The sequence below is a fragment of the Podospora anserina genome, chromosome 2 (assembly GCF_000226545.1).
Source record: "Podospora anserina S mat+ genomic DNA chromosome 2, supercontig 2".
Classification (NCBI taxonomy): Eukaryota; Fungi; Ascomycota; class Sordariomycetes; order Sordariales; family Podosporaceae; genus Podospora; species Podospora anserina.
The window spans coordinates 1678538-1694894 of record NW_001914858.1 but is presented as its reverse complement, the minus strand read 5'-3'; the positions used below and the strand labels follow the sequence as shown (position 1 = coordinate 1694894).

The following is a 16357-nucleotide window of genomic DNA, read 5'->3' as shown; positions in this document are numbered from 1 at the left end:
TTTTATTGAGTTTTCAGATTGACAGTCTAATCTATTGTTTTCCTACCTATGTAAGTGTGTTTTTGCTGACGGAAAAGGAGCCAACAAAGGGATAATTGTGGGTCTCATGGCAATGTTGTTGCTAGTGTAAATACCCCTATAATGGATCACAGCCTGATAATGCCAAGAGATTCTATTTTATGCTTGGATTTGTGAAGAAAAAAGCAACTTTCTATAATCAAAATGTGCACACATTGGGTTGTGGTGTTGTTGTCGAGATTGTCTCACAAAGCAAGCGATCGATATCGGAAGATAAACAACCACAGCTCCCTCATCGTGAACAAAAACCACAGCACCGGAAAAGACAGCAACCCCGCCGCCGTCAGCGCGATCGACATGGGCACAAAGCTATTTGCAAACTCCCGGTAAGGACCCCCCTCCGGCACCATCTGCACAGCCGTCTGCAGGGCCGCGAGCATCACCGTAACTGCACCGAACAGCAGCAGATACGGCCCGCCAAAACAGGAAAAGAAGGACAACTGGTCGTAGTGAATTTGAAAGTAATGTTCCCCGCGGCAGACCATTGTCCAGGCGTTGAGTCTTGGCAAGCGAAGTTCGCCGTAGTGATAGCGTCTGGCCACTTGGGTGTCCCGAAGGTATGCATATGCCTGTATGTAATGCGACCAACCGGCCCAGTCTAGACTCTTGGGGAGGAGTCCCAGGCTTTGGGCCATATCAAAGTCCGACTCGTGTCGGATGAGACGCGAGTAAGTGCGCAGGAAGCCTTGGGCTTCGAGACGGAGGGTGTCTTTGGGGTTGCATAACGTGGGGGTCGTAATGTCCAATCTGCCAGGTCGGTGGTGGAGGTGGGCTTTCCAAAACGAGTGGCTGAGCAGATATTTCGGAAGTGGTTTGATGAAAATCCGGTCGATGTTCCAAATGAGGTGCAGATCAGGCCTTTCGGTGATGAGAATCGTGCGCCCTTTGATGGGTTGGTGGTGTAAGGGGGAGATATTCTCAGGCTTGCCGGTCAGGAATAGCAGCGAATAGAGACTGTTCAATCTTTCGGTCGAGAGGTCGGTGGTGAGGAAAGTGACGATCCTCGCATTGTCATTGAACGGAATAGTAGGTTGACCGGGCACGGTGGTGTCCTCGTTTTCTGTGCCTCCGGCAGGTGGGTTCATCGTAGGTCTGGTTTGTTCGTGAGCCGCCATTAGTGGGACCGGGCTTGATTGTGTCGGATGAGGTTGTCGCCGTAGCCTGGCAGCTGGATACGTAAGTCTGGCGTTGTGTGTTGGAAGAGATTCAAGGGAGAAAATGGAAATTGGAGAAGCTGAGTTCCAAATATGGGGCTGCTGAACTAAAACTCTTGAATATGCATTCGATCGACTTCTATCGCGAGCATTTGTGCATTTCCATATATGCACTTAGCCCCAAAGAGAGAATAAAGCAAGACTACAAGCGCTGAGTGATTTGGGTCCAACTCAACAATAGCTAGTCATTAAGTCGTCGGTCTTAGCTGGTGGTGTGCCTTGAATTCATGGCGCCAATTTCTTGACTATGCTGGACCAACGAGTGGTTGAGATCTACAAGCCACTGGTGTGTCACACAAGCCTATGGCTGATGACTTGGTTCGTATTGATTTGCCAGGCATTCCCCGCGCGCAGCATTTGTTATGCGTGGAGACGCAAGCCCTTTCCGCAAGGCGTCCACCAACCTGCTATCTCGTCTGACCGAGTTTGTGAGTTGGGGCAGTGCCTGTCGCCAGTATGGCACCCGCCCGGGAGGGCGGCGGCTACCGTTAATCCTTCCCGCTTCAGGCACAGACGGTTTTTGTAGAACCACGGGCAGTGCCTCATCTCCACCGGACCATGATGTTCACGAGAGCATTATCAGGCTCAGAAGTGATTGGGATTGATAGGTTGCTTTTTCTCAAACAAGGTTATGTAAAAAGGTCGCAATTTAGGTCATGCACATGCATGCAGCTCATGCTGGAACGCCCTTTTCAACTGGCCAGTACTTCAGGTAAAAGTATCTTTTTTCTTGCACTTCGATTGGTCAAATCCTGACCGGCGAAGGCATCATCATAGTCTGAAAATGGAAAGACAGGCACCGGCATAAACATCCCTGTGAGGGAGGCTTTTGGGGCTCAGACTTGGGGGATTTGACAATGCGGCTGAAAACCATGATGCTTGAGCCTTGTGAGGCACGACGACGCGCAGTCTGAAAGAGCATGAAGACAGGATTATAAGACCTCTGCCGTGATAGGGACATTCCTGACTTAAGTCCCATGGGCTACCTATCATCATATTTCTCACTTCAATAGACTTTCTACCTGAGCAACATTTTTAAGTGAATAATACCTTCTTCAAGATGGACCAGCCAAAGCCGACAACCAACGAGGCAAAGAACGAGACCCCAGGGTTGAGCGGGGCTCCCAAGAGCCCAAACCCAGGGGATGGCCCTCCCCAAGTCTCGACGGCGGCTACGAACACTGCCTCGAAGCCCAATGGAACCCAGCCAGACCCACCTACTACAAGTCAATCCGCGGGAGACCCACAGACTTCAAGTGCAACAAAGGTTGCTCCTAGTACCACTCCAGAAGATGCCACAAAGCCAGCGACCGAGAAACCAGTTGTCACTGCCCAAGAATCCAAGTCAGCTTCCAAACCTTTGCCCGGTCCCGAGGTACCAGTTGTGCCAAGCAACACTGCTCAGACATCCACAGATGTCAAGCAGAAGGGACCAACCGAGGATGCTTCAAAGCCAAAGACTACGAAGGGTCCTGGCGGGCTACCGGCAATGATTACAGTCGAGCGAAAGTATTTGGGCTTGAGGAAGCTGGTTGAACCTGCCGAGGAAGAAACCGACATTGAGTGAGAACCTTGCCATTTCTTTTGGGTACAAGTTGATGTTTCTTTGCAGCGGTCTAACTTGGCACTCTACCTAGTCTTGTCTTTATCCACGGCATTGGTGCCGACCCCTACAAGACTTGGACACACAAAGCAACAAAGGTCAACTGGCTTGATGACAAGTCCATGCTGCCTGCCGATTTGCCTAGAGCAAGGATATTGTACTTTGGATACCAGTCTGCCTGGCATGGCCAAAACGCTGTCAGGCAAACAGTCAATACGGCGGCTGACCAGCTACTGAACGCTTTGATGGGGAAGTTGAGAGAGGTAGGCTATGCCCCAGTTTCTATCCAAGCTGCGCTCTAACTCTGTCATGTCTAGAAATGCACCGAACGACCTATCATATTCGTCGCTCATTGTTTTGGCGGCTTGATACTTCAGCGTGTAAGTGTTTCTCTACCATACCCATCAATGACAAGCTCTTGACATGTATTCCATACAGGCTTTCCACATCGCCCACTCCCACAGATCCAACTTTCCTGGACTCATCGACGCCATCACTGGGCTTATCTTTCTTGGTACCCCACATGCTGGAGTGGACGGCAACTCCGCACTCAGCACGGAGGGCGATATCTATCGAGCAATCGTAGCCGCTCAAGTGAAGACCCACTTGGAGACACTCGAGGTCATGACGCACAACAACCAAATGCTTCATGGAATTGTTCAGGACTTCAACCAAGTACTGAAGAATGAGGTCAAGGTCCAGCCCGAAATCTACTCTTTCTACGAGATGTATGCGTCCAGCATAGGGAAGCTCGGTGGGATCGGAAGTCTGCCTCAGGTACGTTGACAATTCCATTTCCAACATTCCTTCCAGGTGGGTATCACTAACATCTCAACTTCTCTTTTAGGAATTTGTTGTTACGCAGTCATCTGCGACAGTCTACGGCCACGGCTCCACAGGTCTTAATGCCGACCACTTCAACATGAACACCTTCGAAGACAATGAAGATGCCAACTACGACTCAGTCCGCCAGCAGATTGTGAAAATGGCCAAGGTGGCAAGGGAAAACCAGGAGAGGAGGAAGCAAGTAGGTAAGGTGGTTCCTCATCAGGGTTTCGGGGCTTTGGTCAGACCATGGGGTCTATTCGCCGAGAACTAGGAATATTTGGATCCATATGCTGCATTTTGACGGAATCCAAACAGCTTCTCCTTTCCATTTGTACTCGTACCCACGCAGATCACTAGACAAGTAGTCTGACTCCTATACTCAACAGATTCCAAGCCCAGCCAGTCTCACAGTCACCTGCCACACTTGGCAAAGCTTCCAATTCCAATCAGGAAGGATGGTCACTTTGTGGACCGAGCAGACATATTAGGTCTCCTTGAAAAAAAGTTTCATGACGAAAACGGCCTAGTAGTAGCACTCACCGGAGGTTTAGGGACTGGGTAAGCATCTTTAACTCTCATCTCCGATGCCACTTGTCCATACTGAAAGCTGGATTCCGCAGCAGACTAATTGAACCGGCCACAGAAAGACACACATCGCCGTTGAATATGCTTATCGATATTGTATCGCAAACCCCGGCGCTCACATACACTGGATCGACGCGGGCAGCGCCGAGCAATTCGAGTTCTCATACAAGCGTATAGCGGAGGGCCTTCAAGTCCGTCTCAGGGACCCAAATTCGCCGCAAGATGTTGTGAGGGACGTCCGCCACGCGCTCAAGAAAAGCGCCAACAGTCATTGGCTGATGGTTGTGGATGGTCTTGACGATGAATCCTCGCTGGACTGGCTCACAGACTCTGACACACATGATGAGCGGAGCCTTTGGGATTTTATTCCCAGGGGCAGACACAGCACGGTTCTGGTTACAACAAGGCAGGCACGTCTGGCAGGACGCTTTGCGGAAAGGTTGCAATTCGTCGTCGAAGTTAAACCCCTTCAAGACAAAGACGCCGTGTTCATGATTCTTGGAGAAAATCCAAAGGACACACCGAGGTTCGAACAAGCCAAACAGCTGGCCAAGAAGCTTGGGGGCACAGCTGGTGTCCTTGCATTTCCACACGCTTACCGCAACAAGATCGACAAGAAGATCAACTTGAAGGAATACGAAGGCATGGTCGGATTTCCTGACTCGACCAAACCCGATCATACGACGAATGCCATGCTAGCTTGGAAACGACTATTCAGAGTGATGGAGAAAAAGCACCCAGAAGCGGCAAGTTTACTTTGCTCAGTTGGCGTCTTGGAAGTTCAGAGTATCCCGAAAGACTTCTTCCAGAAGGCTGACTGGAAGCTGACCCCAAAATTGGAAATGTACGGCATGATAGAGAGGTCAGCAGATGATAGATTCATTCGTGTGACCGGAATTGTCCGCCTCTGTCTGCAACGCTATCTTGAGGAAAGGAAAGAGAAGGAATTAATTGAAGAGAAGGTCCTTCGCCAGCTCTACGAGACCTTGAAGGATGGTGATCATGAGTTGGATGAAGCATTGCTCCCCAGCATCCTTGCTGCCCTAAAGTTTCGTACGAAGTTTTCAGAAGGCAAGTGCACTGCAACTTTGCACTTGAAGGTTGCCCAGTACTACCAGCACATTGGCCGGATGGAAGCCGCAAAATCGCACTTCGAGAAGGCTCTCACTCGACGTTCGGAAGACTCGAAACGGCGTTACTATCTGTCAGACAAAGATGTCGAGACAGCCAGACAAGCTCTCGACAAACTCGGCCTGGATCAGAAAAGCCTGTCTGTGGCGGGTGGCAAGAAACCGTCATCCCGTGCTTGCTTCATCCCCAACCCTCAGGAGCTGCGCAGCGAGCTTCGGCTTCTAGAAGAGAGCTCTGGACGCGAACACACGAGCACCATTCAAAAGCTAGCCGAACTGGCTGCTTTGAGACTAGCCCACCCAAGCATGAGACAGCCCAGCCAGACCAAGGCCAACAACCTCGCAAACAACCGCGGCCTCCCAGCACCCACGAGTGGATCTCCAGCTTCTGGTACACCTGGAAACAATGACCCTTCGGGCAACGGCTCTTCTTCTTTAGCACCACAGAATGGAGACACCCTTGAAGACGACCCAGCTGTGCTCTTTGAACGCCTGCTGGAATCAGCAATAAACACCCACGGCCTCAACACCATGCGTACCGCCAACGCTCACTACTCCCTCGCCATAGCCTACGAACGGCAAGGAAACTTCCCCAAATCCGAACAACATTTCTCACAGGCCATTGTCATAGCCCGCGACAGACTTGGCCCTGAAAGCCCAGAGTGTCTCCGCATGCTGCGTGCCCTCGCTTGTCTCTACGCCCGCCAGGGAAACACACAGGCTGAGCAGATGTTCGCGCTCGCCTTGCAGAGCCAGATCAAAGTCCTCGGGGACACCCATCCCGAGACCCTCATCACCCGACACAATGTTGCTTTGTTCCTCGAGGAAGCCGAGGAGTGGGAAGCGGCAGGACAGGAGCTGGAGAGGATACTCGGGCTGCAGGGGTATTGGCTTGGGAGGGACGCCCCGGAAACATTACATACGGCACAAAGCCTTGCCCTCAACTATGCTGCCAGAAACAAGAGAAAGGAGGCGGAAGACTTGTTTCGGGCCACGCTCGCAACGCAGGAGCAAGTCTTGGGGGAGACGCACGTTGATACCATGACTACCGCAGAGAGGTTGCGCGAGTTTTTGGAGAATGCACAAGGCGATGGAGGGAAGGGGGATAAGGGTGCGAAGAAGGAGGATAACGATAAGAAGGGGGTCAAGGATGGGAAGAAGGGAAAGAAGTGATGTTAACCTAGGTAACCTGGATGTGAAGCATATGTGTGCGAGTTGTGAGTCGTAAAACGGGGTAGAACGTGTTTTCTTTTCTGTCTCCTGGAGTTTATTTTGGTTGCGATATCTTATTGGTTTGGTTGAGGAATATCAGGTAAAAAGTGAAGGAGAAAAAGAACGCCCGACTTGTAGCCCGTAGTTCACAATAATATCCAGTTTTCATTGCCAGTAGGCTCCAATGCGCAAGATCAACATGTGGATATCGAAGTGCAGACGCCCGAAAAACACCGAGGAACCAAGGTTTACAGGGGAGTTCTCGATGAGAATTGAACCCTGGTTTTTCTGGGCAACAGCAGACAATTGAGAGATTTTACACTCTCAAGTCGCCTTCTCACATCTGACCATGGCCAATCCTTGGAGAAGTGACATGAAAGTTAACGTTGCTTGGGAGGTGCTTCGGAGCTCTGAACTTAATGGCCGGAGGGTGTTGTGTCTGGCATCGATCCAACATGGAAAGATCATGGATGAAAATCGGCAACTGTGTGCAAAATTGTCACTGTTAGCGCTGCTATCAATCTAAGCATGGGTTTTGTGACAAGAGAAAGCTGGGCATGACCATTGGCGATGGCAGCTCTCTGATGTTGTCCAATTGCCCTTTTGGGACAAGCCGAGCGCTACCATTGGCTGAAGCTAGCGCAAAATGTTACGCCTAACGCGGTGTTCGCGCGTTGAAGGATATCTTCTTCTGAGCAATTGAAGGCCACCGATTGGGAATCGAGCCTCATCAGTTCCTGGAATGGGACCAACCATTAGTTGCTTGCTGCAGGGAAACGCAACGTGCTCTGCCTGACTGTTTGATGTTGTGTGACACCGAGCTGAGCAATGAGGCGGCTCACCGAGCCGTGGTGCTGCAGCTGAATGCCATTGTAACCAGAACTCGTTACAAAGAAACAACCCATTGTTTCAACGACTGAGCAAACTCGCAAATGTGCAGAATCCCATCTGATATAGTGTTGATGGAACTGCGACCTGATGGACAGCTACCAAAACACGTGGCTCCCTCAACGGCGAATCAAGCTCGCGCCCTGACAGGTGGAGCATAACGTGGCTGTGCCTGAAAATGGCTGCGTCAGCCACACTTTCCCCATTACAGACCCAGCCCCCTGACTTCGAGCGCCGGCTCAGGGATGCCGAACTATCCACACCTTGAAACCAGGCAGCCCAAGATGCAGGCCCACAACCGCCAGCGCGCGCAGTTGCAGTCACGCACCAACAGTGGACTCAGCGGCTACTTCAGGTATATATCTTGAAGTTGCTCACAGTCTGCTGGCCGATGTCTTCGCTCGACAACCAGCTCCAGCGCCATGCCTATCTTTGCCAACACCCCCGAATCTCGCCTCGGCCGTTCCGACTCGAAAGATCCAGGGACGACATGTCGAGGAATCACAGGCAGCGGCCGCCCATGTAGGCGCTCGCTCCTCAGTGATGATGCCCCTCCCCCGCCAAAGTCCAAGAGAAACAAACTCCAAGTCGACGACCCGAGCGATCCAGACTTGTACTGCTGGCAACACAAGGAACAGGCGGCCATGTCCGCCCACTCGAGCCCCGGCCCGAAGCTGTCTCATACACCGATACTGGAGGGACGAACGAGCATAGACACTCTTGCGGAGAGGCTAGGTCTCGTGAAGACACATTCTGAACCTAGGCCCAGCAAATACAGCGGCGGATACTCCCAGTCAGCGCGCCCAGAAAAGAAGAAGGGCATCACCTGCTGCTTCTGCTTTACACTTCCGCTCGACGATCTCGTGCCTCCCCCTCGCCCTCAGCCCGTGCCACTTCAGAAGCCTACATCAGCCTCGGTGCCTTATAGGCCGAGCGGGAACAAGCCCTCAAGACCAAGTTCGGCCAGGCCTCCTTCTGCGCGTCCGACATCTTCGCAGAAGAAGAACCATGCCGCGTTGATTCCCGCGGATGCGCCCCCCGAAACCGCCGCGAAGCTAGCGAAAGAATTAGCCAAGCCCTTCTCGGAAAATGACGACCCTGGCTACATTTACATCTTCTGGCTGACTCCAGAGTCCCAACCTTTGACCCCCGCAGCGGAGACCGCTCGGTCCTTGCTATCACCATCTGCTCGACCGTCAGGTTCCAGGACGATAAGCGACATGCTCGCCTCGTTTGCGGCCTTTATCGACGACGACGATGATGACAGACCCCGTCCCAGCAGTGGTAATGGAAGAAGTTCGCACACCAACAAGAAGATTCTGTTGAAGATTGGTCGGGCTACCAACGTCCAGCGCAGGTTGAACGAATGGCAGCGGCAGTGCGGGTATAACATCTCGCTTATTCGGTACTATCCCTATGTCCCGTCCAACAGCACAACTACGACGGAGCGCAAAGTACCTCATAGTCACAAGGTGGAACGCTTGGTGCACATTGAGCTAGATGGTCTTGGGCTGAGAGCTGGAGATCGCGGCAAGTGCGAGGCTTGTGGCAAGGAGCACCGGGAGTGGTTCGAGGTTGAGGCGAGCAGGAAGGCGGTTGAGGTGGTGGATGATATTGTGAGGAAGTGGTCGGACTGGGACGAGACCCAGGCTTGATGGACGGTTTGTTGTTTGGAGTTTGGGCGGCATGGCATTTAATCTTCAAGAGGTCATCACACGGCAAAGAGCCGTAAGCGTCTGCATATATCGCGATTAGAAATGCATCTTGAAGCCATTATTCTTTGTTGACCAAACAAACGCTCCCCTTGATCCAAGCCACAAACGCCGGTACCAAGCATCCCAACCTGATCCTGACCCGAACCAATGCTAATAAGCCAACCACGACGTTCAACGTCTCTGACAAATACAAAAACGTGCTGCAGCAACACTCAAAGAGAAGCCATGCTTTCCGGCAGCGCATTGAACCCGATGATACCATCAGCCAGCACCTCATCGCCTCTGGTCATGGAAACTCTCCGTCCGATGATGCCTATCCCAACCACAAGTGACAGCTTTTCTCGGAGCGCAACCTCATAGTGTGCTTCTATGGATGTGCTTGGGAGAAAGAATTGCTGGAGCAGTCCGGATTCTCGGATGGGTTTGCTCATGTCGCCCGAGACACTAGAACTTCATTAGTCTCTGGATGAGAGATGGTAGTTAACAAGGTGGTGAGCGCACTGGATGGATACTAGGACATCTTCATCATCCTTCTTAGATGGCACTGGTGAAGAGGATCGTGAAGAACAGGCTGAGCCTGATGAAGGAGACGAGAACCGGACGTGGGTAGCGCTTGAACTGGAAGGAGTGGATGGATTGTGGAAGAGGAGGTTTCCTAATGGTTGGCGGGTAGAGGACGAGTAGAAGTCTACACGAGCACCGACTCTGGGGAGGTTGGAGGGGGTTTCTGGGCCGCACATTTCGTTGGTTGTGATGTAGATATTTGAAGCTGGGATTGAAGATGAGCAAACTCAAGATGATGGGACACAGTTGTATTTATTCCAGCTATCAAGGTAGTTCCATCCTACTTCACCTGCCGGGATACATGAGCTTCCCGCTCGCCTCTCGTTGCGCGCATATCTCAAAGGTGTCTCAAGATGCAGAAGGCTAGGCCATCAAGGTTGGTGAAGGGCAGGGCCATCAAGGTCGGGAAGCAGGGTTGTGTGAGGGCGACCCGTGCCAGAAATCTGGGGATGTGACCCAGGGTTGTGGCCACCTGACCAATGAGATGCTATGACACTGCTTGGCGGCCTGTTTTGGGAAGGGGTTGCCCCACCATGATCCGCAACGCTGCAACGCTCGGAGATCCGGCCGCGCGACAAGAGGGACGCGGTCGATTGAGCATGTTTGCGCGGGTTGGTTCAGAGTGACAAGGACACCGCTCACAAACCGTTCGCCATCACCAATCTGTCGTCCGCTGTCAATACCGCATTGTCGGCATCTCCACAAGGAAAGCAGAAGACAGCTGATCCGCCGAGGACTGCGTTGAGCACGTTTCACTTTTGGGGAGCTTTCATTCGTGGACATCTCTGGGGATCTCTGGGGACCTTGCTAGCTGGCAATCATGGTCAACTTTGACAATATCTTGAAGTATCTCGCCGTCCAGGCGCCTTTGAGGGCCTTCTCCGGCGAGGACTTTAACGCTACCAAGATGGCTGTTCAAGAGTACACCCTGCCGGCATTGCCATATGCTTACAATGTAAGTCTCGACTGCTCCGTCTGCTAGGTGTCATGCGCTAACACTGAATTGCAGGCTTTGGAACCGCACATTTCAGCCCAGATCATGGAGCTGCACCACAGCAAGCACCACCAGGCCTATGTGACAAACTTGAACAACGCTCTCAGGTTGCACGTTGCTGCTGTTGGCGCAGGCGATATTGCCAGTCAGATCGAGATGCAGCAGGTCATCAAGTTCAACGGTGGTGGGCATATCAACCACTCGCTGTTCTGGAAGAACCTTGCCCCCGCCGAGAGCGAAGAGACAAAGCCCGAGGCTGCAAAAGAGCTGGTGGCTGCTGTTGAGAAGACCTGGGGCAGTCTGGACGACTTCAAGAACGCTTTCTCTAGCACCTTGCTGGGGATTCAAGGAAGTGGCTGGGGCTGGCTGGTCAAGGACAGTGCGAATGGGCTGCGGATCGTGACCACCAAGGATCAAGATCCGGTGGTTGGACGAGATGTTCCCGTGTTTGGTGTCGATATGTGGGAGCATGCTTACTATCTTCAGGTAATTTTTTTCCGAGCTCTTTTCTTTGCTGTATCTTGAAAGCTAACATCCGGTTCCTAGTATCTCAACGGAAAGGCTGCGTATGTCGAGAATATCTGGAACGTCATCAACTGGAAGACGGCCGAGGAGCGCTTCTTGGGCACCAGCGAAGCTACAAAATTGTAACGTTTCCTCGTAGGGTAGGTATTTTGTTGGATATGTTGTTCAGCGGTCGTTCGAATATGACATCAAGACATTCTCAGTTCATCATCCTCGCTCCTCCAAGACACCTAGGCCTCCGGGTTTGTGCATCCGTCATTATCGTGTCCAGGATCATCCCCTCACTCCCAGTCACAGGTTTCAGAACTCGATTTCTTTCAGCAGCTTTCTCACCGAGACCTCGAGTTCTCGAGCCATCTGTCGAGCCCCAGTGTCCCTTGAACCCTCGATGTTCCGCACCGGAGAACACAAAACAGACGCCAGAAACTTCTATTACTTACCAAAATAGCAGGTCAGGTTGTTCTCGGAACTGGCGAGTCTGACCACTATCCCCGTATTCTCCGGTCGGGATGGTTGATGGACAGGCCCGGCTTCCGTCACTGAGGCTTCCGATCCCGAGTCTCCAGGTTTCTTGCCTCCTGGTCACCGCTTCAATACTTTAATGCACGACTCCGTCCACGACAGCATCCTCATTTATCTGACGTGCATCTCATTTGCTTGGAAACACGCCGCCAGCCACCCCGGGTCCCGGATCACCGATCTTCAGGCATGACAGGTAACGCGCACAGCAGACGTCGTCAACATGCAAGATCTGGTGGGCCCCTTTCCAAGGCCGTTTCCGCAGGTCGGTCCGCCAATTTCTTTGGTGAAAAAGCCCGCCTATTCGGTTGTACTCCCTGGGCGTTAGCTATGGCAGCCGCATCGCCCGTCTGTGATGGGGAAGCACGGCTTTCGTGTCGCCTTGCCATCGGCCAGCCGCAGGTCAGCCGCTGCAGGAACGAGGAGAATCAGAGTCATGAACAATACGAGTGCCTTTCCACAGCTGGAGCTGTCTCTGTTTGACTCAACTAATACCGTGCATTCATCGCTGTGCCCACCATGCTATTTTTCCATCGCTCGTGGCAGACATGCGGGTGTATTCCTTTCCACGTGGAGGTCGGTGTATCTTGACTTTTTGCTAACATTCTTCGCAGTTACTATTGTCGACGCTAGGTGAACAGAGATGGATTGTTCCGTGATATATCTCGATAAATGGCAAAGTTGGGTATGCGTCGGCAGACCACAGCCAATCTTGACACCACATGTCCTCTCATGCGCGTCGACTGTGGCTGTCCCTGACACCTAGCAGCTACCCCTGCAAAAGACAAGCCAACCCTGTATCAAGACATTCCGCTGGCAACGACGAACTGCTTGTTTAGATCCCAGACTTCTTTTCTAGAGTCTGTGACATCTACTCTGAGACCAACGAGCAACCAAAATCGTTTCCAGCCCCCGTTTCTTACCAATACCGAGCGTCGAGCCGCGCATGGTACAACCAACTAGCAACCCTACTCGTCATGTAACAGCCATCATATAACGTTGAAAAGTCCTTTCGGCTATCTCGCATTCCCTCCCGGTGCAGTGCGCACGCCACCGGTAGTATATGCGGCCGTGAAAAGCATCGGGACGGTGCAGCTGCATGCAAACGGGATTCAGCAACAGCTGAATGGCTCGCTTGCAGAGGACTCACCAGGATTCCCCGGGTCTCTGTTTAGTCTTTTCCCTTTCGAGGCTGTTTTAATGTCACACAAGGCCGTCTCCAAAACGTCCTTTCCTTGGCGAGATCGGTTTGCCTTTGGCAACGGTCGAAGGTGGCGCACCGTGGAAACACTCACGACACACCCCAGGTGCGTCCTTTCATACCGGCGGATCAATACATTTCAAGCCACATCGGTCTGGCTCCTTTCCCAAATGAGTGCAAACATGAGGTTGGTGACATCTTGCTTGGACCGGGGTTGTTCCTATGATGAAGGGCAAACTCGGCCGTTGACGGGGGCACAGCTCTGACCAAACAGGAGGATGGGAAACGAAACATGTTGCTGGTTGTGGAATGATATAAGAAGGTCATGAGGATGCTTTTTGCGATGGTTCTCTTCTTCTTCAGCCAGCAGGTCGCTTTCCTCCGTCCATTCAGAGGTGCCGCTACGTTCTTTTAGCATACGATAAGGCTCTACCGCCGCCATGTTGGGAGGTATTCACTCGTTGGCTCTGTTGAGTCTTGGGTATGTTGACTTCTTCAACTCGCATGACACAGTAACTGATCTTTAATAGCCATGCCGTTGCTTTAGCGCACATTCCTGTTGACCGCGGACATGTTGTCCATGCCGAATCCACAGAGACCGTTACAGAAACAGTGACAGTTCGCATCGGCTCTTGCACCCCTACCTATGCTACGACCACGGTCACAGTCTATGGCGGTTGCTCTTCATCCCGTGCTGCTCCCACTACGACTTCCTGCACACTTGGACACACGGTCTCCAACTTTCCAGGAAGCTCCTCGCTATCCTCATCTGCATGGTTCAACCACACTTCAGCATCCCTTTCCACCACCGGCATCGTTGGCCCGACTGGTGGGACAGCCCCGACAGGAGGCACAACCTTGCTTCCATCATACGCAAACTCGACCTATGTCTGGAGTAGCCGCACCAGTCTTCCTAGCAGTGGTACTGCTCCCTGGGGTACTGCTCCCTGGGGCACTGGACCCAGCGACTCACTTGCATCTGCTACACCAACAGGTCGCTGGAATACCACTGCTCCTGTGGTGCCAACTGGAGTCAGCACAGCACCTATGGAGACATTCCCTTCCATCACGGATGACCTGACGTCGACTGTTGCTGCCAGTGTCTCCTCGATTCCCACTGGTTCCAGCACAGAAGGCGTCGATCCAGTTGGGACCACTTCTTCTGTGGCCACCGAGCTGCCGGTGACCTCTGAAGTCGACTCGACTAGCTTTGTGACTTTGACCTTGACGTCGTCCGTCTTCGCCACAGTCACGGCGCCCTCCACTTCTCGCTGGATTCCTTGGCCAACAGGCACTGGTGGTACTGGATATCCCTTCCCTCACCCGAGCGGGACTGGTATCTGGAGCAACCATACCTCTGGCGCCCCGTACTCGTACCAGCCGAGCGTGACGTATCAGACGACATCGTCAGGTACGTGTTGCACAATGACTTCTGTGTCAACATCAGTAGCTAACTCATTGGTAGTTCGAACAGGTTCAGACACCGACACTTACGAGCCAACATACATATCCTCAACCACAGTCAGCGAGGTGATTGTCACTCCTATTTCGTCATCTCGCGGCTTCACGGCTCCCACGTCGTGGAGCGTGAGCACCCTTCCCAGCTCTTCTGGTGCCGAAACAAGCACCTATGATCCGATCTCCGAGACCGAGCCGGGCAGTCCTTCGACATCGATTACTGGTCTACCCAACTCCTCGTTGCCCACAGTTGCCCCCTCATCTGAAGGCTCTGTAGCTACGACCGGAACCAACGACCCTGTGCTGTCCTCCTCTTCTGCTCTCTCCACCGACAACACGTCGATCAATGGCTCTACTATACCGACTACGAGAACATATATCGAGCCAACATCGTCGGAGCCGACCATCTTTACAACAGGCACCGCTGACCCTATCCTCTCTTTCACTTCCACCCTCACTTCCGGTGCCACATCTCGGCCTGTTTTCGTCAACACTACAACGACCAGAGCTGAGACTTCCATTCCCACTTCGAGCACCACCAGCAGGCCTGTTTACGGCAGCTACACCTTCTCTTTCCCTTCTAGCTTGAACCGCTCTTCCACTGTCTCGTCTGGCACGGCCAGTGTCGACCCTACTTTCACCACTGGAAGCGTTGATCCCACTGGAGTAACTTCGTCTTCATACACCACCACTTCAGCCTCTTTGTCAGAGACTGCGATTGTTGACCCAACAGCCTCGTACACCAGCTCCTTCCCCTTAAGTGAGACTGCAAGCGTCGACCCCACTGGAGCCTCTACCTCCTCTTACGCCACCTCTTCATCTCCCTTGTCCGAAACAGCAGTTGTCGACCCAACAGCTTCTTACACTTACACCTCCACCACCTCGGCATCGGTCATCGACCCCACAGCGTCCTACACCTCCTCAGCCCCCATCTCAGAAACGGGATCCGTCGACCCAGTCTTCACAACTTCCACTTCCAGCATTCCTTTCTCAGAAACTGGCACAACAGAGCCCACACTTCTCCCATCTACGTCATCCCATCAATACTCCAACACAACCACACCCGCTACTGAAACCGCCTCTGTCGACCCAACCGGTGTAACCACAGAGTCCAGTGCCGCCCAACCAACCACCTTCTCGACTCTGACCGCAACTACCACCACTGCTACCTCTGACGAAACAACCAGCACCCCGACTGAGACGCCTGAGCCTGGGTATGGATATGGAGGGGGTTATGGCTATGGGTACTGGAATCGGTATGGAGCGGCGAGGTGGGGGAGGGTGAAGGCTGCTGTTGAGGGGAAGGGGAAGGGTCATCCTGGACATTAGCACAGTCACGGGGAGAGAGAGCAAGCTTGTGAGCAGGTTGATGGTAGAGTGAGATTGGGGAGGGAAGTAGTAAGGAGGGAAAATGGGTAATTATTGGGGCGGTAAAGAGAGAGTTTGAGATTTTAGATTACTATTCTTTGGAGATATTTTACAGATTGGAATTTACTTTGTTCTTGTTCTGATGGTTGATTAACAGTTGAAGGTTGCGGCTGTTTGTTTTGGCTCATCATTGTGGGTTTGTGATGGGGGGTGGGGGGTGGTGTTTTGTTTGATCTGTTGTTCTTTCGTCTGATCTTTTTCTGTTCTGTTATTGTGATTGTGTCAAATGGTAGGTTGCTCTCTCTCTCTCTTTCTCTCTCTGCCTTTTTGGTGAGGATTGGTCCCAGAGAGCTTGCTCTTTCTGTCTTTTCTGTTCAATGCTGTTTTGATTATCGAATTTTGTGATGTTCCTGCTTATACAGCTCGGTCAGTCTAGTTCATCGATTACCTTCGTTACCTTAAGGCGCCATATTGA

At 52.3% G+C, this 16357-nt stretch overlaps 7 protein-coding genes across 7 annotated transcripts; 5 read left to right on the top strand and 2 right to left on the bottom strand.

Moving 5' to 3' along the window:
- Nucleotides 1–263: 263 nt before the first annotated feature.
- Nucleotides 264–1193, bottom strand: PODANS_2_4510 (uncharacterized protein; the record flags this gene model as incomplete). The annotated part of the gene is made up of 1 exon (XM_001911171.1): nucleotides 264–1193. One exon carries the CDS (start codon nucleotides 1191–1193, stop codon nucleotides 264–266), a length of 930 nt encoding a protein of 309 aa, XP_001911206.1.
- Nucleotides 1194–2352: 1159 nt separating this feature from the next.
- Nucleotides 2353–3994, top strand: PODANS_2_4500 (uncharacterized protein; the record flags this gene model as incomplete). The annotated part of the gene is made up of 4 exons (XM_001911170.1): nucleotides 2353–2855; nucleotides 2930–3067; nucleotides 3360–3672; nucleotides 3743–3994. 4 exons carry the CDS (start codon nucleotides 2353–2355, stop codon nucleotides 3992–3994), a joined length of 1206 nt encoding a protein of 401 aa, XP_001911205.1.
- A 592-nt stretch (nucleotides 3995–4586) lies between these two features.
- Nucleotides 4587–6611, top strand: PODANS_2_4490 (uncharacterized protein; the record flags this gene model as incomplete). The annotated part of the gene is made up of 1 exon (XM_001911169.1): nucleotides 4587–6611. One exon carries the CDS (start codon nucleotides 4587–4589, stop codon nucleotides 6609–6611), a length of 2025 nt encoding a protein of 674 aa, XP_001911204.1.
- Nucleotides 6612–7960: 1349 nt separating this feature from the next.
- PODANS_2_4480 (uncharacterized protein) lies at nucleotides 7961–9193 on the top strand (the record flags this gene model as incomplete). The annotated part of the gene is made up of 1 exon (XM_001911168.1): nucleotides 7961–9193. One exon carries the CDS (start codon nucleotides 7961–7963, stop codon nucleotides 9191–9193), a length of 1233 nt encoding a protein of 410 aa, XP_001911203.1.
- Nucleotides 9194–9465: 272 nt separating this feature from the next.
- Nucleotides 9466–9993, bottom strand: PODANS_2_4470 (uncharacterized protein; the record flags this gene model as incomplete). The annotated part of the gene is made up of 2 exons (XM_001911167.1): nucleotides 9466–9697; nucleotides 9755–9993. 2 exons carry the CDS (start codon nucleotides 9991–9993, stop codon nucleotides 9466–9468), a joined length of 471 nt encoding a protein of 156 aa, XP_001911202.1.
- Nucleotides 9994–10637: 644 nt separating this feature from the next.
- On the top strand, nucleotides 10638–11462 carry PODANS_2_4460 (uncharacterized protein; the record flags this gene model as incomplete). The annotated part of the gene is made up of 3 exons (XM_001911166.1): nucleotides 10638–10772; nucleotides 10827–11297; nucleotides 11358–11462. 3 exons carry the CDS (start codon nucleotides 10638–10640, stop codon nucleotides 11460–11462), a joined length of 711 nt encoding a protein of 236 aa, XP_001911201.1.
- A 2641-nt stretch (nucleotides 11463–14103) lies between these two features.
- On the top strand, nucleotides 14104–15843 carry PODANS_2_4450 (uncharacterized protein; the record flags this gene model as incomplete). The annotated part of the gene is made up of 1 exon (XM_001911165.1): nucleotides 14104–15843. One exon carries the CDS (start codon nucleotides 14104–14106, stop codon nucleotides 15841–15843), a length of 1740 nt encoding a protein of 579 aa, XP_001911200.1.
- Between the last annotated feature and the right edge of the window lie 514 nt (nucleotides 15844–16357).